This window comes from Rhineura floridana, chromosome 10 (assembly GCF_030035675.1).
Source record: "Rhineura floridana isolate rRhiFlo1 chromosome 10, rRhiFlo1.hap2, whole genome shotgun sequence".
Classification (NCBI taxonomy): Eukaryota; Metazoa; Chordata; class Lepidosauria; order Squamata; family Rhineuridae; genus Rhineura; species Rhineura floridana.
The window spans coordinates 62,139,831-62,163,969 of record NC_084489.1 but is presented as its reverse complement, the minus strand read 5'-3'; the positions used below and the strand labels follow the sequence as shown (position 1 = coordinate 62,163,969).

At 41.6% G+C, this 24,139-nt stretch overlaps 1 protein-coding gene across 5 annotated transcripts in view; it reads right to left on the bottom strand.

Annotated features, from left to right (window-relative positions):
• Positions 1 to 410: 410 nt before the first annotated feature.
• The window catches only part of ARMC3 (armadillo repeat containing 3), a 99,722-nt gene continuing 75,993 nt past the window's right edge, over positions 411 to 24,139 (bottom strand). For 4 of the 5 annotated variants that reach the window (XM_061587075.1, XM_061587078.1, XM_061587076.1 and 1 more), the window contains exons 16-19: positions 19,294 to 19,371; positions 17,456 to 17,656; positions 4,527 to 4,689; positions 411 to 2,817 (exon numbers count right to left, since the gene is read on the bottom strand). In XM_061587075.1, the coding sequence (XP_061443059.1) occupies positions 2,608 to 2,817; positions 4,527 to 4,689; positions 17,456 to 17,656; positions 19,294 to 19,371 (652 nt within the window). In that variant the 3' untranslated portion in view covers positions 411 to 2,607. The remainder of the gene's footprint in view (positions 2,818 to 4,526; positions 4,690 to 17,455; positions 17,657 to 19,293; positions 19,372 to 24,139) is intronic. The other variant, XM_061587079.1, reaches the window with a different exon arrangement.

The window sequence follows — 24,139 nt, the reverse complement described above, 5'->3', positions numbered from 1 at the left end:
TGCAGTTCTGTTTCTGACAAATGCTGTTATTCATTTCACTGTCCACTATTTAACAGTTTTGTAATTATTTATATTCATTTCAATGTAAAGGAATTGTCAAAACAATGTAAAAAAAGTTATTAATTACATATCATTTGCAGACCTGTAACAACAACAATGATGATGGCTCTGGACACACCATTACACATGGTGTAGAATATTCCCAAAATCAATTTGGTATCGAATTCTGGGATAATCCACAAGTTCATCTTGTCATCGAATAGGCTCCCACTCTTTGTGTGTGTTTGAGGCTGTCAGTGACACTGTAATTGTTTTTAAAAAATCAACACTGAGAATTACGTAATTATTTACATAAGTATTTTCGTAATCAGCTGCTGCTGTATACATTACATAAATTATACAACAGCATAAGGAATAACAGAAAAAATTCAGTAATTTTTCAGAAAAAATAATGAAAAAAAGGAGAACCAGGAATCAAAATAACTAGAGGAACACAATTTATGGCGAATCGTAACTGGCAGCCCATTTGACAAATTGAAAAATGAAGTGTAATCAGATAGCAAACCCCATCCCTACACACCATACATTTAAAGCACATTTCACCCACCCAAACAATCATGGGAACTAGATTTTGCCCTTCACAGAGCTACAATTCCCAGCACCCTTAACAAACTACATTTCCCAGGATTCTTGGGAGAGCGCTTTAAATGTATAGTGTGTACACAGCCAATGTGAATGAATAATGATCATATTCACTTCACTGATTTCCATTTCTGACCACAGAAGAACAGGAAAACAATTTTCACTTCCTTTTCTGTTTTCATCAGAATTTTATGACATTTGTTGTGCAGACCCACACTGTGGTAACCCCAAACTTAGCCTGAAAATGTCCACTTAAACTACAACTAAAAATAAAAAGGGTCTGAATCAGTAATTCAATCCTCTATTTCCAATCAAATAAAAAACAGCTAAAAGGAATTATGGTTATACCTACTTCTAGAGATATCAGTTGGATCTATAAAATGAAGTGCTTGTTCTGATTACACTAAGTCATTCTGTAGAATAATTTGATTTTTACAAGGATAAATTTGAAGTCTGATTTTATTAAGGATATGGCCAACCTCAACACAGAATGTATAGCCTATTGGTGCCCTGGTAAATTTTAAGAGTGTCAGCTGAATTGTATAGCATAAAATGGTTCTAGGGAAAAAGTAGAATGCAGCAAAAAAATGAATGATAAACTTCTGCCATATCAACTAACTTAGATTCATACTGCTGATCATTTATTTATATGGAAAAAATTCTTAATATAGTATTTGCCTTACATCTTGAGTAAAACAAAATCATGTTTTTTCATTATACAGTTTGATAAGACTTTTTTCTCTCTCCATGAATTTGGCTAATCCCTTTTTAAAGTCATCAAAGCTAGTGGCATCACATCACATCTTGGGCAGCAAATCCTGTTTGGAGAAATGGTGATCCTAAATCCACCTCCCCATGCATAGTGTGTAAAGGGGGAAAGGGCGCCTAACTTTTTTCTTCCCCAGCATATGAGCAGCACTGTTACGCTAACAGTGCCAACTATTAGCAGTATTCACACCCTCCCATCCAGCAGACCTGAGTGTTGGATGCTAGGATACAGCTCTGGCATCAGCGCACACATCACCATTTTCTGTGGCTGGTTTCCATTCCATTAGGGATTCTTAGAGACAAGCTTCATGTCTCCCCCATTCACAAATAAAAAGGGATGAATGTAGGTTTATGGAACACAGGGATGGGGAATTAAACCCTGCTCTCTCTGCCACCATACTTGACTGTGATCTGCCATTCCCTCTTCCTGTTGCCCCCAGTTCAGTTAACTTCCATTATGGGAACAGTGCTGGGAGAAGAGTATGTCAAGCAGCAGATCACGGCAGGTTAAAGCAGAGGTGGAGGAATATTTTCACTTCTCTGCCCTTCTTGCTCCATTTAATGTAAAAAATAAGACTCTTTTTCATATAGGAACAGGGAAGGTACATGAACATTTATCACTGCCCTATCACATCTAGTTCGGCTCTAAGATAGTCTATTTTTTGTGTTTCAGTTCTATGTCATTTTCAATAATAGTTAATGGAAATTGCATAATCATAACAGAAAAAAGGGAAGAGAACAGACCTGTTAATCTATAGCAAACACAAGGTACTGTATAATACAAGAACTTCTGTTCCAGCTATATTGACATGGAAAAAACAGACCTTTTGACATAAGTGACAGCAAATGTCCTGGTGGACTGTGAATTTTAAAACACAACTTATAAAGCATAAATTAACCACCACTTTACTTTCCAGATATTTGCATTTTATTCTAAAAGATGCAGCAAAAATATGAGCAAGCTTGTCCTGAAATTCTGAGAGACGCCAAAATATTTTTCTGAGAACAAAAGTCAGGAGTTCAGAACCTCCAAGTAGGACAATAAAAGACCCAGTCGCATATCGACTCATCAGTGCATGTAAAGGTGTTATAGCTGGCACCCAGCCTAACTTTGAAAATAAGCCCTACAAACCTCTCTGCGTATACATAATAAAACTAATTTGCAGCTTTTGATTTCAAAGAGCTCTGGGAAGATAATTAAATACGCCTATAGTGATCTGACTCAGGACTGCCTTCTTTCATCAGGTTGCCTGGCTGGTACATGAGATCTACAATATATACTTGAGGGGGAAGCAGAAGTCCAGGTATTCCCAAGGGAGAATCATCAACTAATTTCACTTCATTCCATCCTCTGTTGTATTCTCCATGGACTAAGCTGCAGCCAATACCAATTCTGTCTGCTAGAACCTAGAGAAGGAAGTAACCAGATGAGAAATATATTTTATTTTATTTATTTTTACTACATAGGCATTATTGCCTTTTTGTCAGTGCACTCAAGGCGGCTTGCACTTTAAGACAGTGCTTTACAATTAGAAAGACATGGTACAAAAAAGAAACTGTTCTGTTCAAGGAGATAAGAGGAATGCAAGCAAATCCAAGGGCTATGTTCACTGCACAAGGCAGTTCTAAGGTGGGGAAAGGAGCCTAATGGCAGTTGTTCCCAGACAAGCCAATGGCCCAGCTTGCACGTAACAGGTAAAACATGACTGTTCCTGTTTCATTCTTCCTGTAACACCAGCAGGAAGCCACAATTCCTGGCGTAGCATGACATCCAACCTGAGGATCATGGTTTGTTTTGCTCAAAGGTCAACCCTTGGCTTTACAGTGTGGTTTGTCTGGAACAAAACAAACCACAATACCCTGGTTGGATGTAGTGCTAAGTCAGGAATTGTGGTTTGTTGCTCATGCTAGTGGAGTGAAGTTATTTGCATGTTCACGGTAAACCAGTACTGTGCTGTGCAAATGCAGCATCTCCTTCTCATGCAGCCAGGAAAAATGACCGTTCTTGGAAGGGATCAGCTTCCAAGAGCTGATCCATATGTTATGTGGAACATTCTCCCATGACTATTTATTACTGATTGATTGGTTACTTATTTATTAACAATACCTAAATGCTGCACAGTAACAGAGTTCTCTGGGCAGCTTACAGTAACTATAGGGCAGTTGATAGATTCATCACAACTTTGTAGGGCAGTACAATATCTCAGAGAGGAGGTCAGGTCTCCTGCTCCCCTGGTGCATTCACTATAGCTGCCCAATCTCCCTGCTTTTTAAAGTTTGATAGAAATAGCTGTGGGCTATAGGTACATTCTTAAATCACAAGGTTTTTTGCCTATTAGTGATTCATACTATACGTTTATTCCACTATTATTCCACTTTAAACAGTCATGGTTTCCTCCAAAGAATCCTGGGAAGTGTAGTCTATGAAGAGTGTTGACAGTTGTTAGCCCTATTCCCCTCACAGACCTGCAATTCCCAGAGTTCCTTGGGAAGAGGGATTGATTATTAAACCACACAGGGAACTGTAGCTCTGTGAGGAGAACAGGAGTCTCCTAACAACTCTCAGCACTCTTCACAAACTATACTTCCCAGGATTCTTTGGGGGAAGCCACAACTGTTTAAAGTGAAATAATAGTGGAATAAATGTATGGTGTGAATGTGACCTAAGTCAGTACTGTTATCTCCATATTGCAAGAGGGGTCTGAAGCTGAGAAACAGTGTTTGGCCTCTCAGTAAATATACAGCTGAGATATTTGAACTGTGGACTTCCCAACTCACAGCTCTACACCAATTTTCAAACATGGTCATTTGCATTTTTGCTTTCAATGCAGCATTGTATTAACATCACTCACACTTCTCTGCTAACGATTTTAAACTGTGCTTATTACTAGAATACTTACAGAACAGGAGTGCATCTCTTTGCTTAATGGGAAATCAATGCTAACCAAACACAAAATGACTTAAATACACAAATAAATAAGGTCTGAATAACACTACAGCAAGGTTATATTGAAGATGGTGTACATTAGCATGTGCTACATGCTTAATAAAATGAGATCTGTATAATGACAAATGTATTTTTTCAATCAGGTACCTCACTGAGGAACTGACTTTACCTTGAAAAGCAAAGCCCTGTGGTAGAAGGTCCCTTTGTTGATCTTCCCAACAGGCACAACATTGCATTTCAGTTCAAATTCAATTTCGCTTATATGAAGTTCCCAGCTGAATTCATGTAATCTGTCTCTTTCGATTGGACCACCCATCTTGTCTGCAACAAACCTGTTTTAAAATCCAAAGGTGAGTTAAACCAGCCATTTTCATTATATTTATCAGGCTTAATACTAGCACTGCTTCTACAAAAATTCTGTTTAAAGCTTATGATGGATCCATTTCACAAGTCTAGCCAGTATGGAAGTAATGGCATGGAATACCAGATGCTTGCAATAAAATACTAGTGAGAACCATCACTTGTTTATGAGCACAAGGAGACATTCTGCTGGTGATAAAAAAATACTGGACTAGATCAGTGGTTCCCAAACTTTGTTCCCCATGGACAACTTGAACATTGCTGGGAGGTTTGGTGGACCACTTAATGATTTTTATCTTCCAGGCCTACCTGGAGATGCCAGAGACTGAATCACGGACCTTCTGCATGCAAAGTAGTGATGAGCTCTGTTTCTGCAGTAATTGGAGTTACCATTGGATTAATGATTATTTCTGATATTCTCTATCTTTGCAGAGAGAATGTTGGAATAGCAACTGTCTGCGCCTGGTTTCCAATTCATTCTTTTTTCTGATTCTTTTTTTTAATTCATTTTGAAATCATAGATAGTATGACTGATATTTTTATCAATCTACTTTCTATCTGAGCTCTTCAAATGTGTATTCCCTTTCACTGATATCAGTGAGATGTTGATTGTAACTGACAGACAGAAAGCAGCAGAGGGAACGATTGTAAGCAGCAGGGGGAAGACACTTGATTATCTGCCTTAATTTGCAGCGCATTTGAAATGGAATGTAAATGGGGAATCATTACAGAGTTGCATAGAATTTATTGACTGACCTTGGGATTGTCTTGCTCCGGATGGCATTTTTGCTCCTCTTTTACGAGGGCATCTGTGTTTGGAACTGTGCCTAGGAGTGGGCTGTTATCATCTTCTCAAGGGGAGGTATGTGAATGGAATACAAACTTGTTTTGGCAGCTTTAGTTGGAAATTACAAGAACGACGCTGAGAGCAGCTGAGAAAGAGAGAGAGTTGCAGCGTTTGGTTGCCTCTCACACCCAGCAGCCCAGCAGCAGCCTCTAGCCTACAGATCGGCGTTAAGAACCGTTGGGAGGGGAGAGAGAACTACAACACTCTATTTGCCTTCTACTTAGAGCTCTGTAAGCCGCTTTTTTAACATCAAGTTTATCCCCCTTTAACACCTTTTGGGACTATAAGAGGGGGGTAGTGTTGAGCTGAGAAGCCCACCCCCCTTTATGGCCATCCCCCCTACCTTAGGGTCTGGTTTTGGTGGCAGTGAGGGAGCAGTGTGACGGACGGCCAGAACATCAGCCAGGTGGTGGTGGGAGAGCGCCTAGCCTGCTCCCCCTGCCTGTGGTGTGGAGGGCTGTAGAGAGTAACGGCCTGGCGGTGGTGAGAGCGCCGCAGAAAACAGCCGGGCCCTGGACTCGGTGTAAGGCGCCAGGAGAATGGTCGGGGCGGCAGCGTAGAAGAGCCGTGGAGGACATCAGCCCGGCGGCGGTGGGAGCGCCGCAGAGGGCAGCCAGGCTCTGGGTGCGGCCCAGCAACCGAAGGAAGATTGTCATCTTTATTATTGCCACCACTGCCAAGACTAGGACTACTTGTGTTGATTTTGGGCTGATTTTGACTGTGGGGATGTGTGGATGTGTGGTTGTGGGGAATTGTAATGATTTTTAATTTTAATTTAATTTAGCAGTATCAGAGTGTTAGAGGCGGGTCTCCGGCTCATTATTGTTTTAGGGTGGGTGGCCTGTCTGACTGGCGAACAGAGACAGGGGCATGTGCAAGTCGGGGGGATGTGACAGGGAGGGTGAGGGGCCAAACTATAGAAAGAGTGGGCGGCAGACGCTGGAATGGTACTGTTGGCAGACCATGCCAGATGAGGGGAACACGGGATAGATGTGTAATACCCATCCCATGTTCCGGGTCTGTTCAGAACCAGACGACAACTGGGGGATGCAGGATTCCTACCGACCTTCGATTGTTGTTGTGTAATGCCAGGTCTGTAGTACAAAAAACATCGCATATCCATGATATAATCTTGGATGGGCAAGCAGACCTGGCATGTATTACGGAGACCTGGCTGGATGAGGCCTCAGCTCCCATTCTTGAGGCCATGTGTCCGCCGGGTTTCCGTTATGCACAACAACCGAGGGTGGGAAGGCGGGGAGGGGGTGTGGCAGTCATCTATCGGGAGTCTCTAATTTTTACCAGACCTCCTCTTCATAGGACTAAGTTTGTTGACTGCATGTACTGGAGGTTGGGCCCGAAGGGCAGTTTGGGGATCCTGCTTGTGTACCGCCCACCCCGCTGCACAGCAGACTCCCTGGCCAAGGTGCTAGAGATGGTCTCGGCTGTACGTGCGTTGTCCCCAGAGCTGTTAATTCTCGGGGACTTCAATGTACATGCTGAGGCCACTCTCGTAGGAGCCCCTCGGGATTTCCTGGAAACCATGGCTTCCTGGGAACTGCACCTTAGTAATATTGGGCCCACCCATGTAGCCGGTCATGCTCTCGACCTTATATTTGTCCTGGGAGGGGAGGGAAGTGTTCTGAAGTTGGGGGTGGCTTCTTCCACCCCTGTGTCATGGTCAGACCACTATCTGGTAAATATAGACTTCTCGATACCACACACCCTCCGTAGGGGAAAAGGACCTATTAGAATGGTCCGCCCCAGACGCCTAATGGATCCAGAAGGATTCCTGACTGCGCTTGGGGAATTGGAACCTGCTGAAGGCTGCACGGTCGATACCCTGGTGATGGAGTGGAATGAGGGGATCACCAGGGCTCTGGACCGCGTGGCGCCGAAACGTCTTCTCCCCCTGAACAGAACTCAGTTAGCACCTTGGTATACTCCACGGTTGCGAAATCTGAGACAGGAGGTGAGACGACTAGAACGCCGGTGGCGGAAATCCCGTTCCGAAGATGTCCGGACACAGGTTAGAGCAGCAGTAACTGCCTACCAAGTGGCAATAAAGGCAGAAAAGAAGAGGTTCTTTGCTGCCTCTATTGCGTCCGCAGAGTGCTGTCCCAGGAGGTTGTTCCAAGTGGTCCGAAGCCTGGTCGGTCCAGTTGCTCAGGAACCCTTGGAACAGTCTAAGGCCTCCTGTGACAAATTAGCAAAGCACTTTGCCGACAAAATCGAACATTTACGGAGCTCAATTCCGTACGCCGTGGACACAGTAAATGTAACAGAGTTGGCCAGTTGCAATCCGGTCAAATGGGATCGGTTTCGACCTCTTCCTTCTGAGGATGTGGACAAGGTGCTCTCGACTGTGAAGCCTACCACCTGTCTAACTGATCCTTGCCCATCGTGGCTCCTTGTGAGCTGCAAAGAGAAATTGGGCGAGGGGATTAAGGCGGTGGTCAATGCATCCTTGGAGGAGGGTGTAATGCCATTAGCACTCAAGGAGGCAATTGTAAAGCCCATCTTAAAGAAGTCCTCCTTGGATCCCCAGGTTTTGAATAACTTTCACCCAATTTCGAACCTACCATTCCTGGGCAAGATCATTGAGCGAGTGGTGGCTAATCAGTTGTCGACACACTTGGATGAAACGGATTATTTGGATCCATACCAATCGGGTTTCAGGACTGGACATGGAACTGAAACAGCATTGGTCGCTCTAGTTGATGATATGAGGAGGGCATTAGATAGGGGAGAATTCACCTTTCTTGTCCTCCTCGATCTCTCAGCGGCTTTTGATACTGTCGACCACAGTATCCTTTTACATCGCCTGGAGGAATCGGGAATAGGAGGCACTGTACTACGGTGGTTCCATTCCTTTCTTTCCGACAGGCATCAACAGGTAGCATTGGGGGAGGAGGTTTCAGACCCTTGGCCTCTCAATTGTGGTGTGCCACAGGGCTCTATCCTCTCTCCCATGCTAATTAATATCTATATGAAGCCGCTGGGGACAATCATCAGGAGATTTGGGCTGCAGTGTCACCAATATGCGGATGACACTCAGCTCTATCTCTCGTTTAAATCTTCACCAGAGTCTGCTGTGGAGACCATGTCCAAGTGCCTGGAATCCGTGAGTGGATGGATGGGAAGGAACAGGCTGAAGTTGAATCCTGATAAGACTGAGGTTCTACTCGTGGGAGACAAGGGAAGGCTGGGAGATGTTGACCTGGTGTTCGACGGGGTGAAATTGCCCCTGAAGGACCAGGTCCGCAGCCTTGGGGTTGTTCTTGATTCCAAGCTGTCCATGGAGGCTCAGATTTCGGCAGTGAGCCGGGCAGCTTGGTATCAATTACACCTCATTCGTAGACTGCAGCCCTACCTTCCTGCTCATCAGCTCCCACTGGTGGTACATGCCCTGGTCACCTCTCGGTTGGATTACTGTAATGCGCTCTACATGGGGTTACCCTTGAAAACGGTCCGGAAATTACAACTTATACAAAATGCTGCAGCTCGACTACTTACAAACTGTCGCCGCCGGGAACACATCACCCCAGTGTTGTTCGACCTACACTGGCTCCCAGTTATTTTCCGGGCCCAATTCAAGGTGTTGGTATTAACCTTTAAATCCCTATACGGTCTCGGCCCAGTTTATCTGATGGAGCGCCTCCAGCGCCACCAACCATGCCGCCCAACAAGATCAGCCACACAGGACCTTCTCTCAATCCCGCCAACTAAAACAGCTAGGTTGGCGGGGACAAGAGAGAGGGCATTTTCAGTGGCGGCCCCCACTCTCTGGAACTCCCTCCCGTATGACCTTCGACATGCCCCTTCCCTGAATGTATTCCGCCAAGCTTTGAAGACCTGGCTCTTCAGACAGGCCTTTGGGACTTACGGGGAGGGTTAAATTTTTACGACCAATAGCCTACTACTCTGTACTGGAACTGTTTTATTGTTTTATTGTTATATTGTATTTTATGATGTATTTTATTATGATGTAATGTATTGTTGTTAAATTGTACGTCGCCTAGAGTGGCCATTGGCCAGATAGGCGACACACAAATTAAATTATTATTATTATTATTAGAGTTCAGAATAAAGATTGATACCAGTGGAGACTCACGGACAAATAGTGATTATAGTATCGATACACAGCCCAACAAAAAAAATTTTTTTTTAGTTGCCAAGGATGTTTGAATGACTTTAGGGTATTTTGGGGGTGCTAAATCCAAAAATGACATTAGTTTTGCCTAATTGGCTCTAGTTTTTGAGATAATGGATACCCCTCAAATGACGATTGTACCCCAATACGACCTGTAGCTGCTGACATATGCAGCAGGGTTTGGTCTGTCTTTTTACACTTGAACATTGTTTTGCAAGTTTATCCATTGCATATAATATCATATTGATACTTTTTTTTTTCTAAAGAGGAATATGAGTTCGTCACGAAGAGGCTGCTTAAACAATCCTAATGCATTCTGCTACATTTGTGGTGAATACACTCTGCAAAAACAAAGAAAAAACATCACTGACTTTGTAAAACAAGCATATCTTGCTTATTTTGGAGTGAAGCTTGGAGATCAAGATAAGTCTTGGGCTCCCCATAAGGTTTCCAAAACCTGTGTAGAGTGCCGACGACAGTGGAAAAATGGAGAAAGGAAACTTTTAAACTTTGGTGTGCCTATGGTGTGGAGAGAGCCACAAAACCATCATGATGATTGTTATTTTTGTGTTGTGAATGTGAAAGGCTTCAATCGCTACAAGAAACATAAGTGGGAGTCTCCTGATTTGGACTCAGCAAGGCGACCTGTGCCACACAGCGAAGATGTTCCCATACCAGTGTTTACCTCACTGCCTGACCTTCCATTGTCAGATGTTGAAGAAATGCTGGACGTGGAGTGTAGCACAGGTGGTAGCCCTGGAAGTGGATATGAAGAAAGCTTTTCAACACCTGAGCAGTTCTCCCAAAAAGAACTCAATGATCTGATATGAGACCTCAGTCTGTCAAAGCAAGCATCTGAACTTTTAGCATCCAGGCTAATGGAAAAGAACTGTCTACAGCCCGAAGCTAACATAACAGCTTATCGGACAAGAGAGGAGAGACTTCTTCCATACTTCAGCCAAGATGAAGAACTTGTATACTGCAATAACATTCCTGGACTTCTCCAAATGGGACTACCGGAATATCGACCAGAAGATTGGCGGCTTTTTATAGACAGCTCCACCAGAAGCTTGAAATGTGTTTTATTGCACAATGGTAACCACTATGCATCTCTTCCAATTGCTCACTCAACAAAACTTAAAGAAGAATATGAAAATATCAAAATGGTCTTGCAGAAGCTCTGCTATCATGAGCATCAGTGGTCTATTTGTGTTGCTCTAAAGATGGTGAACTTCTTGCTTGGGCAGCAAAGTGGATACATGAAGTACCCTTGTTTCATCTGCTTGTGGGATAGTAGGGCAAAGTGAGATCACTGGAAAAAAGTGACATGGCCTTCAAGGGAACACATGACTGTAGGTGCAGCGAACATCATTAACAAGCCATTGGTTGACAGAGAAAAAATCATTCTCCCACCACTCCATATCAAGCTTGGACTGATGAAGCAATTTGTTAAGGCCTTGGACAAAGATGGTGATTGCTTCAAATACATTTGTAGATCGTTCCTTGGACTGACTATGGAAAAACTAAAAGCAGGAATCTTTGACGATCCTAAAATTCGTAAACTCATCAATGATTTGAATTTCACTAAATTTATGAATGATGCTGAAGCTTCTGCCTGGTGCAGTTATGTCTCAGTTGTCAAGAACTTCTTGGGTAACCACAAAACAGACAATTATGAAGAATTGGTGCAAAACATGTTCGCTAACTTTAAACATTTGGGTACTAATATGAGCATAAAGGTACACTATCTCCATAGACACTTAGACAGATTTCCGGATAATCTTGGTGATTTTAGTGAGGAACAAGGGGAGAGGTTCCATCAGGATATAAAGGTGATGGAGGAAAGGTATCAAGGCAGATGGGACAGACACATGATGGCAGACTACTGCTAGAGCCTCCAACATGATTGTCCTGATGTCCCACATAAAAGAAAATCGTACACACAGCGTTTTTCTATGCATTAATTGTGATTATCTGAATCAGCTTACTTTGTTTTAATGTTATTGTACTGAATACAACGCCATTAGGTATTTCATGTGTTTACTTTTGTATGATTTGAGACAGTTTCCATGTCATTTGTGGGTAGGCTATGCCTGACCATTAAATTTTTTGAATTTGTTATGTTTTTCAATGGGGGCATCCATTATCTCAAAAATTAGAGCCAATCTAGCAAAACCGATGCCATATTCAGAATCAGCGACACAAAGTTACCCTAAAATTGATCAAACATCATTGGCAATAAAAATTAGTGTTGACCTTTTCTGCAAGGCAATAAATAAATATTGGAGGAGACTGGGAAAATGAAAAGATATTGGAGGAAAAAGGAATCAGAAATGACCACCAGGGGGCCACACTTAACAGCGAAATGTAAAAAAGGAGAGGATTCCATCCCTAATGCAAAGCAGAGGCTCCACACTCAGCCACAGCCCTTCCCCTCAAAATGTAAGATTCTAACCCTCAAGGTTCTGAATATAGGGCTGATTCAAATAGTAGCATAGGGAGCTGCCTTATATTGAGTCAGACCATTGGAATGCAAAAGTAGAGAACAGAGAAGAACTAGGTATTGTGGGGAAATGGGGCTTAGGAGATAGAAATGAAGCAGGAGAGAGACTTATTGAATTTTATGAAGCCAATAATTTGTTTTTCACAATCACACTTTTTGAACAAGATGAAATAAAAGGAAGATAGAAGCAATACACTGAAGAACTCTATAAAAGAGATGCAAAGATGACAGATTCATTCACTGAGGAACTGTAAGATGAAGAACCAGAAATTTTAGAATGTGAGGTGAAAGCTGCTCTTAAAATACTTGGAAGAAACAAATCACCAGGAACAGATGGCATACCAACAGAGTTGCTACAAGCTACTGAGACTGAATCTGTCAAAATTTTGACAAAAATTTGTCAACAAATATGGAAAACTAAACAACGGCCCACAGACTGGCAGAGTTCAATATACATCCCAATTCCAAAGAAATGCAGTAATCCCATGGAATGCAGTAATTATCGAACTATTGCCTTAATAATCCATGCAAGTAAAGTAATGCTCAAGATTCTACAACAAAGGCTCTTACCATATATGGAGTGAGAAATGCCAGATGTCCAAGCTGGATTTAGAAAGGGAAGAGGTACCAGAGCTCATATCGCCAACATAGGTTGGATAATGGAATGGACCAAGGAATTTCAGAAGAAAATCATCCTGTGCTTTATAGATTACAGCAAAGCCTTTGATTGTGTAGATCATGAAAAACTATGGAATGCTTTCAAAGATATGGGGGTGCCACAGCATCTGATTGTCTTTATGTGCAACCTGTACTCCGGACAAGAGGCCACTGTAAGGACAGAATATGGAGAAACCGATTGGTTCCCCATCGGACAGGGTGTGAGACAGGGGTGTATTTTATCACCCTACTTGTTTAATCTATATGCAGAACATATCATACGGAAAGTGAGATTAGCCCAAGATGAAGGAGGTGTGAAAACTGGAGGGAGAAATATTAATTTAAGATATGCAGACGAAACCATATTCTTAGCAGAAATCAGTAATAATTTGAAACAAATGCTGATGAAAGTTAAAGAGGAAAGCACAAAAGCAGGAATACAGCTGAACGTCAAGAAGACTAAAATAATGACAACAGACGATTTATGTAACTTTAAAGTTGACAACGAGGGCATTGAACTTGTCAAGGATTATCAATACCTTGGCACAGTCATTAACCAAAATGGAGGCAATAGTCAAGAAATCAGAAGAAGGCTAGCACTGGGGAGGGCAGCTGTGAGAGAACTAGAAAAGGTCCTCAAATGCAAAGATGTATCACTAACAGGATCATTCAGTGATACATCAGGATCATTCATACCATGGTATTCCTGATCTCTATGTATGGATGTGAAAGTTGGACAGTGAAAAAAGCCGATAAGTGAAAATCAATTCATTTGAAATGTGGTGTTGGAGGACAGTTTTGCGCATACCATGGACTGCGAAAAAGACAAATAATTGGGTGTTAGAACAAATTAAATCATAACTATCACTAGAAGCTAAAATGATGAAACTGAGGCTATCATACTTTGGACACATAATGAGAAGATATGATTCACTAGAAAAGACAATAATGGTGGGAAAAACAGAAGGGAGTAGAAAAAGAGGGAGGCCAAACAAGAGATGGATTGATTCCATAAAGGAAGCCACAGACCTGAACTTACAAGATCTGAACAGGGTGGTTCACGACAGAGGCTATTGGAGGTCACTGATTCATAGGGTCGCCATAAGTCGTAATTGACTTGAAGGCACATAACAACAACAAACCATTGATCAGCTCAGTATTGTCTACACTCCCAATCATACCTGGAGATGCTAGGGATTGAACCTGGGACTATCTGCATGTAAAGCAGGTGAGTTACAACTACAGGCCAGTTCTTATGTTCTTAGTACCCTGGCATGTTGCCAGTAGTTACAGGATAGTGGTGAGGAAAGAATGTCCTTCCACTTTTGCAACAACATCTATATGCAGCAAAAGTGGGAGGGCATTCTTCAGTGACATTCTTGAGGAGCAGGCAAGAGTTTAAAATAAGGTGGGGGTAGCAAAATCTTTTTCTTTTTCACAACATTTCTTTCTTTAATGTACATTCTCTGTGCCACTTCAAGTGGTGTGGAGCAGCTGTGTTTGGCGGCCAGCCAGGCTCCCATGTTTCTCCCACCACGCCTCACTTAGGAAGACACTAAATCACAAAGGCACTCCGTTTCAGTTGCATTGTCTCGTGAGGGGGGGATAGAGAAGGAAGCCCCACTGGCCAGCACTTGAAGACGCACAGAAAATGTATGTTAAAGAAAAGTGGCTTAAAGGAAAGGGGAGTGAGTTTGTTCTTCATTATGCCCTGAGGCACTGAATGCTCCAACATGAAGGTTCAGAGCCTATTTTTAAGAGCCAGATCGCATTTTACCTGAACAGTGTTCAAGCTGTTCTTATTTTAAAAAATACTTTTTTATTATGCTTCTTCTCAAAGGAACTCAGACCAGCATGTGTGGTTCTTCCTCCCCCTCTTTAATCCTAGCAGTCCTGTGAGGCAGAGGAGGATGAAAAAGAATGAAAATGCCCAAAGTCACCCAGCAAGTTTCATGGCAAAGCAGAGGTTTGAGCCTGGGTCTCCACTTACCTGCTTCCCACGCCACTCTCATAGCATGTGTAGAAAACTATCACATGAATTGGGCAATTAATGTGGACAGGTTTCCATGTCAGTACTGCCAATGTTGCCATGTGGAAGCAACTTCCACATTGGCCAGGGATGAAACTGCCATTAGATTCTCAGTAAACAAGAACACAACATTCTGGACAGCCAGGGATGGTCAATTTTACTCATATATGTATTTTAAGCACACTTTCTCTTAATGTGCACATTTTTGCACACATTGTTTCATTGCAAAATTGCAGGTTTCGAAGGATAGCTGCGTTTCAGTTTGGCAAGTGCAAATTAGGAAGCTTCTCGTTAAAATGCAAACCACATTGAATTTCTCCCCCATCCCTACGTACAGCAAATAAAAATACATTATGCTCATTATAGCTGCTTTTACTTTTATTATTCTACTTCTATGACTTTGCTGAATATTGTTGGACAGATTAAAATGCTAATGCTGTCATGGAGTTTTGTTATCTTTATAGACCAAGCAGCACTGGGTGCTTCTGGAAATCATTATAATATATGTCTTTTAAGGATACATAAAATCTCAGTTTATTATCTTGGCTAGCAAGCAGCCTGCTGTGTACAAATACCCCTTATCAAAAAGAAGCTACCTTTGAGAAGTAAAATCTTTTTGTTGCCTTTGTTTTCACAAACATTCGAACTTGAAGATTCATCACTGGGAATGGGGGAATCCTGCAGCTTGATGCCACAAGCAGCTGTGCTGACGTTAAGTGTTTAGGATGGGACTGGGACAGCATTGCACTAGTTTTTTATTTAGTTAATCTTTTACAATGAGTCAAAGGTCACATCCATCCCATACATTTAAAGCATATTTAAAGCAGATCAGAACATGGTAACTACACTGGTCACCAATTTGCTGTTTGGCCAGGTTCAGGACTCTTGCTTCCCATGCCCCTAAGGTTTGGCTGGCTTTTACTGAACTTTTAGTGTGGCAGGCCCTGCCCTGCCCTGCCCTGCCCTGTAGAACTCCCTGCCAGTATAGGTTCAGCAGGGATTATGCCTGCCTACATTTAGATGTCTTCTGAAAACTGTGTTAATCAGATAGGTCTTGGAAATGTGATTTTTTTTACCAGCCAATATTTATTGATGCTTTTATTGAAATGTTATTTTATGTTTTATGCCACCTTGCTGTATTTTTATGAAAGTGTGGCTATAAATATTAAAATAAATAAATAAAATAGTTTTAATTAAAAAAACTAGATTAACAAGAACACATAAAACATAATATTGCAGTCAAATAAACAAATTACAATGTTATTTCTAACTTTGAAGATTTCTGAACTTGTAAACTTGCCCTAGCTGCTATAAGAGGAAGGTCTTTCTCTTTTGCAAGCTGCATAAATCTATTCTGGGAAGCAATGGCATTGTAAACCTTAACTGGTGTGTTGCTTTATCCTTCACTATCCATCTCAATGGACTTCAAAAGAGGTGTGGTTCCACACATTCCCCTTCTGCCTCTCCACAACCACAGAAGTCTACTGCTCTTAGCTGCTTTGGTGACTGTACGTGCCCTCTCATCTTGAGGTAGAGAGCTTGTGGGCAGGACCTGCCTGCATCTGGTTTTTTTTCTACAGCACCTAGATACTTTTTAAAAAGTTTAAAAAAGAAATATAGGGAAGTAAAATGCATCTACAGATGTAAAGAGAAATATTTGCTCCCATATAAACCAGATTTGCCATCTCAAAATGTTTTTCTCCACCAGCTGTCATCCCTGGAGGTGGGCAGAGCAATCTATCTCGCTGGTGGGAGTGGAGGTGGCGGAAGAGGCTGCCACATCCAGATGCTGTTTGGAGGCCCCTGGGAGAGGAGGATGTTGGCTGCGCAGGCAGGGTACTTTGTTTCCTTCCACCACTCCTTTGCCCGGCATACCGGGACGGAGGGCTGCGGGAGGGAGCCAAATGGGACCTGGATATAGCATAACTCCCCCCTTGGCCCTCCCATAACATGCTCTCTGGAAAGCCCCTTTTTCAGGCCTTCTGCCAGCTTCCCTTACACCAAGCTGGGCTTCTCTGAAGGATTGCCGGCTGAGCCTGGATGATTCAGACAGAGATCTGCGATATCAACTCCCCTCCGCCTGGCATAAATAGCAGTTGGATTGCACCATAATTTTGCACTACAAGGAGTGGAGTCTTTAACATAACGATGCCTCAGTGTTGGAACTCCTTTCCTTGGAACATTCAGCTGTGCCAATTTTGGGCAATTTCCAGGAAAACTGTAAAAAATACATTCATATTTTCAACCCTTCCTACACACTAGAACTTTTTATTTAAAAAACTCGGTATTGTTTAGGTTTTGTTTAAGATGATTGGTTTTATTGACTATTTGGCAATCTTGCTTTACTTTCAAATTATGTGAAATTGAAACCTGTCTTGGGACTATTCTGCAGAGCATGTGAGACTAAATGGACCCACAATATTGAGTAAACAGGGATGAGTTGTCTGAAGATACAGCAAGGCTAAGAGGATCACAATGGGGATTATGGTCAATAGATTTCAAAATAAATTACTTAAAAGATTTATTTTGGATTAATAGAAAATACTCACTGTGCAAGGGCTACAACCTGTTCCTTGGTGGTCGCTAGTGGCAGAATTGTTTTAGAAACCTCAGTGATGTAATCCATCAAGATGGAATCAACAGGGGGGAACCATAACGCCTTTTCAGGAACTTCTTCAACTATTTTAGGCATCACTGGCTCTATTTCTTCTTCTTTGGGTTTTTCTTCTTCCTTTTTGCCTTTCCCCTTTCTTTTGCAAAAAAACCACAGGGATATTAGGAATGCTTAGAATAGACAGGGGCCGGCCTGCTTTGAAAACAAAAAGTATGTCTTCTCACTATCCAAAGTGCTTAAATCACCTTTAGAATTTCTAGTCTCTTTCGAATTATATTTCAGCTAGCTTCATTCTCAAATGAATGTTGATTGTATGTATGTATGTGTGTGTGCGTGTTCCTGGAAAAACATCCCCCCACCATTCTTTTCTAGAAAGGTATCCTACCACTGCCAAGGCAGAAGTGGTAAGATATTGTGTTATTTTCTTGACTGGCCTCCTCCCATATGAATCTGCCTGCTTGCTAAGATCTTCAGCAAAGCCCTTCCATTGCATCCTACTACCATCAGAAATGTGATTGGCAGTGACACAGGACAGAATTTCTTTACTAATGACCACCCAGATTGTGGAACTCCCCTCTATCCCGAGGTTCACATGGGCCCCACAGAACAGGTTTTCCAGCATTCAGTTAAGACAATATGAGGTTTTTGCTGATGAAATACATTGCATAAATATGGTTATAAACGAACTGATTTGGATCCTGTATAATCATGATCATTTTAAAAACAATTAATGCTTCCATGAATGCAAAAGTCTTCCTTTAAAAAGCAGAAACTTTAAAAGCAAGCAAACAAACCCAAACCAAACAGCAAAGGAACAAAATAATTAATAAAACTGTTGTGCTGGGTTGATGCAAACAAAGCTACTCCAAAGCCTCCAACCATAAACTTAAATCTGTTTCTCAGCCTGCATTTGCTCTTCCCCCTAGATTTAAGTTGCAATCCTATACACATTTACCGGAGGGTACGTCTCATTTAACTTAACAAGACTTATTTCTGAGTAGATATGAATAGGATTGCACTGCTAGGGTCTGAATCATGCTAGTGAGTTTTGTGACTGTCACCTAATTCTAGCCAAAAAGAAGATTTAGTCAAAATCTGGACAGTTAGCCTCCCTGTCCTAACTTGGTAGAGGGCTTTGGAGGAGAGAACCTTCATAGCCATTCTAGGACTACATGAATCTAGAAAAGTTCAGAGGGTCTTCTAACACAAGGGATGCTTCAAACATGATGAATTTCCTACATGCATTGCAGTTCAGTATAAGATAGTGTACATTGGGCTTATCACAAGTGATCATTGCACATGCATTTATTCTCCTATGTATACCTGCAGGGTACACATGCTAGCAAGCCATGGTCGCCTGTGGCTTAACATGTGTACATACAGTGTCACATTTTCCCCAAGCAAAGGTGCTCTGTGTAGGAAAATTGTCATGGCCCAAGGAGGGCAGGAAACTCTGGCCTCTATGCAGCATCAGAATGCTATAAAATAGCAAAGTGCCAGCTTGAAGACTCATGCAGGTACAGGCCTGATTTATAAATGGCTGTATTTGTTATGTGTTCTTGAAATAATCACATATTCTTCTCCTGCTTCCATTTCCCTCCCCATCTACTGTCATTTCCCTTTGTTTTTAGACTGGAATCCCTTTGGGGTATAATTTTTGTAAAGCGCTATGTACATAGATGGTGCAATAGAATTAAACATAAATAAATAAACAAAATACATCATCATCTGCTAACCCTTCTGCCCTTTAACTCTAAATAAGAATAAAGGTACCTTGATCCTTTCTCTCTACTGCTTCCTTTACTGATTGAAGAAGACCGTCCTGGAGATTCTGGCTTGTCCTCCACTGAGCTATCAAAATTACATAATAATTTCCCATTTCTCCTTGACTTCTAAAAGGCATAGGAACTCTTAGGAGGTTGTGCACACATCACATAGAGGGCAATGGAAGCGATGTTAAAAATCTGCGGGTGTTCCTCCAACAGAACCAAAGGCAAAATAAAAGTATGTGGTTCCTTGTGGAACACACTCCTACTCCCCCTTGCACCCCAAATCAACCATTGGAAGTAAACCTCTACAACTTCTGTCACTTAACAGTTTCATTCTCTTTAATTCTTCCAGAGTCTTCTGATACACCAAATGCAGGTTAGTTAGGACATCATTCTGAATCACTTCACTCACAATTGCTTGCAATCTTCAATCAGGTGGGTCATAACTAGCCTGCATTTGGTTTCTCAGTCACTACCAGGGGTGTAACTGTCCAGGGTCTCAGGGGATAGACCCCTTATTTTCTGGGAGCAGGGTCCCCATGTCTCCAGTATCCTATGATCCAATGAGCATGAAAGGGAGTGTGTTAGCTACTGAGAAGAATCTCCTAACATGATTCCTTGTCCTTTCCTGCTGATTGGAGCCCATCAGAGTCAAAGGAGGTGAGTTAGCCATTGAGAAGACTCTTCTCAGTAGCTAACACTTCCCCTTTTCATGCTTATTAGCTCCTGATGTCTGTTGTTGTGGGAGAAGGCATTGACAAGGATCTCATTCTCAACCCAGCAGCCAAAAAGAAAAAAAAGAATCAAAAGATGGGAGGGGGCGTGGCTGTGACTATCATGAAGTGAACCTGCACTTCTGAATTTGCCACCACACTACCGGTCACTACCATGTTTTTATAAAGTACAATCATCATTTTGCCAACCAATGGAGACACTGATGTCTCAATTTCTTTCAGAGGGGGTAAAAAGGGTACACTCCCAAAAGGACAGGGACAAAGGCCCATCACCTACCAAGGCCCTTGGTGCAACAGGGTTTTTGCTGTGGGATGGATGTTTGCTCCTCACCAGAGGGTTAGGGGAGTACTGCCTCTCTTTCTTCATGCAATCCAATGGAGACATTGAAGGAAAAGCATAAATTTTAAAAATGAGTGCTTTAGTGAATCATATCTTTCCCACTCACATGGCTATGTCACGCTCATTAGTGCAGACAGAACAGAGCAGAATGTATCCAGGGCTATGAGCCTCCCATCTGGAAGTGCCCTTGCTATATTTTCTTGTTTTTATAAAAACACTGTGGGGGCTTAATATTATAAACAGGTCATTCAGCTATTGGCAGCAGTTTTTTTAATGTACTGGATTTTCTGTGGAAAGGGTAAATCTGGATTAAATGGGGGGGAATACAGGATGGCATTTTGATGATGATGATGTCATGTAGTTGCTGTGCAAAACTTGCATGAATCAGCAGCATTGGTCCTTATCTATGTTTCTATCCCACAATAAACATCCATCTGGAAACATCCTAAAATCCTGTTTTGAAGAGGAGCCAGAGGGTATCCCTTGATTAAAGGGAACGTTAACAGGGATTAGTTTCCCTGGTCTGAAGGCAGGTGACCCAGAAACCTTGCTGAAGAACAAATCTTTGCTTACTGCTTGGCCAAGATCGAGCCTATATTATGATGGCCCCCTTTTCTCGTTGGTATCCACGCTTTAAGTTAAATCACTATATGTCTAACTACCTTGATACTATAGACAGAGTAAAAATCAGAAGAGCTTTTACGGCTCTTCGATTTCAAGTCATGCCCTCAGCCTTTCTAGAGGGCAGGTATAAAGGTATTCCTCTGGCTCAACGCCAATGTTCATATGGCTATGTTGCTGTAGATGAGATCAATCATTATTTACTTCATTGTCCTCTTTATGAACAACCCAGACAAAAATTTTTAAAAATATTTTTAGAACCAATAGTATCTTTCCCAGATCAGTTTCTCTTGCGGCTGCAAATTTTGCGGTAGCCGCACAAAAACTGAGGGAGTTTTTTATTCATAGACTAACAGATTCATAGGTTGATTTCTTCTTTTTAATTTGTTTAACGTTTGTTTGATTTTGTACATTTATCTGTATTTGTATTTGTATTTGTACTTGCAAAAGGCTTATGGCTATGATTGCAATAAAGTTGTTGTTGTTGTTGTTTACTGCTTGTGGTTTGTTTGGACAAAAATAAAGCATGAGCCTGGGTTTGCATGTCTGGCTTGTTTCCTCCCCCCACTACCAGTATAGACTGAAGCAGAGGCGGAGCAAAACACTTATGCACATTAAACTATAGTTTATTTTAAACTATGGCTTAACGCTATGTGCAAGCCAGGCCTATGTCCGTTACTTTGGGCTCAATGCAGGAAAGGTGGAATATAATAACAATAACAATAATATCAAACATGAAGTGTAGTGCCCTGATAAGAAATCCATTCATGGTAGCCAGCCATTAGTGAATTAAAATGTTGGCAATAACCTCTGTCAAGAAAAGTTTCCTTTCTGAAAGTAATACTATTCCCCCATTTCTTAAACAGCAATCAATAAAAATGAAAATGAAAAAAGCAGTACCTTAATAGTAATAGCAGCAGCAACAGCAGAAACACATATTTACAATGGGTTAGACTTAGATTAATTTAGATGCACTTAAAAATGAAATGGACTGCCTTCCAGTCGATTCCGACTTATGGGCGACCCTTTGAATAGGGTTTTCATGGTAAGAGGTATTCAGAGGTGGTTTAACGTTGCCTTCCTCTGAGGCTGAGAGGCAGTGACTGGCCCAAGGTCACCCAGTGAGCTTCATGGTTGTGTTGGGATTCGAACCCTGGTCTCCCAGGTCATAGTCCAACACCTTAACCACTACACCACACTGGCTTTCTAGATGCACTTAAGCCCCACTGAAATCAACGTGACAAGTTCATAATGATGAACAATTCTGTTGATTTAAATAGGAATAAAATTATTACAATGATTGCAGTGCAAAACAGTGAAATCCTATGCATGACTACTCAGAAGTAAGCCCCATTGGGTTTAATCGGATTTATTCCCAGGTAAGCATGTACAGGATGAGTGGGGAACCTGTGGACTACAACTCCCATTGTCCCTCACTATTGACCATGATGGCTGGAGTTGATAGAAGTTGGAGTCCATCAACATCTGGAAGACCACAGATGGCCCACGTCTGTTGTATAGAACTGTAGCTTTAGTCTGGATTCAACCCTATTAATTTACCGGAGATTTTTAAGCACATATACACACACTAAAAGATTGGCTTTTTAGAACAGGAGAGAAGCACACAGTCAGCAGAGATCAAACCCAGATGTGACTGGTAATAAGGAGCAGAGATAAAGTTTTTGTAAGAATGACAAACAAATTTCATTTCATGCTTGAATGCAGATCTGCATTGGGGGGAACATACATGAATGTTGATAGCATTGTTATTTCACAGTTCTTTCATTATATTGTATATTATTTTATATAAATCATGTTGTGGAGATGTATTAAGTGATTATATTAGAGGGGGGAAATTCAGAAGGGCTGTATCTGCGGAAGTAGGAAATCATGGAGAGCCACAGAAATGATGTATTTATTGGGGAGTTAGATGCCCTATACATTTGGTCCTTATTATATGTGGGTGGGTAAATCTCATTTTTGCTGCTGAATATAATTTAAAAGGCTTTCCTCTGCTTAGCACAGATTTTGGATTAATGTGTTTTCCAGATGTTTTAAAAAGTAGATATTAATACACTGGATAATTCACTGCTTCTAATGTTTTCAGTTCTTTTCTAATATAGAATATGATATGTGTGCTTTATTTTGGAATTCACAACTTTATGAGTTTGAGAGGATCTAACACTATATGAGACATTGATTTGAGAAATTTTTATAAACTAGTGTTTATAAACACATTCGGTAAGTTGTCTAGAATTGTGATGCATATTTAAAAGTTGAGCTTGCATTCAGAGTCTATTCTTTCTTTTTTGTATTCTTTCTTTTTTATCTACTAAGATTACCTTGTCAATAGAAATTTTAAGCACAAGCTCAAAATGCATAATGCAGACAAGCAGATAAGTGCTCAGTAAATAGCTGACACTGCCTGTAGCTTTTCATTCAAGTGATGGTATTAACATGTCTGGTTTCAGTTTTGATCGCTATTAATACAAAATGAATCGTTATAAAGATGGCACATGAACACCAATAATGTATAACAAAAAATAACACTACCTGATCTATGGAATCCCTTTTTAGTTTTGGAAAGGCTGCTGTTGTGTAAAAACAGGGCTCCCTTTTAGTTCAGCAGCAATTAAAATACAAGATGGTCCAGGGTGGCCAAATCCAAAGGAAGCATATGCCCGGCAAAGTGAATTCATGAACCTTAAATGCTGCAGTGTACACAAGCCCTAAGGGTCAGTCTAGATGTGACTTCACCTATGTCTATAATTCCTTGGACTGAGAATATCCTCTCTCTCTTTTTTTAAACTCAGAGCAGCCTTGGTAGGACCAATAAATTTTTAAAAGATCTTGTCACACATACACACACACAGCTTTCCCACTGAAAACAACTCTCCCTTGAAGCTGCTATTTGCTGCCAGAACCTGCTAAGAACATAAAAAGAGCCAGGCTGGACCAGACTAGAGTCCTATCTCAGGGGCAGAAAACTGGATCCAGCCAATGGGGTTGGATTCCCCATCCCTGCGGGTCAACTTTGACAGGAGGGTGGGGCCACCCACGGGTCAATCACCTGACATTGTTATAATATAATGTGATGATTTCAAAGGGGCTCCCTCTCAGCACTGAGAGTGATCAGTGCTGAGAGTGAGCTCCTT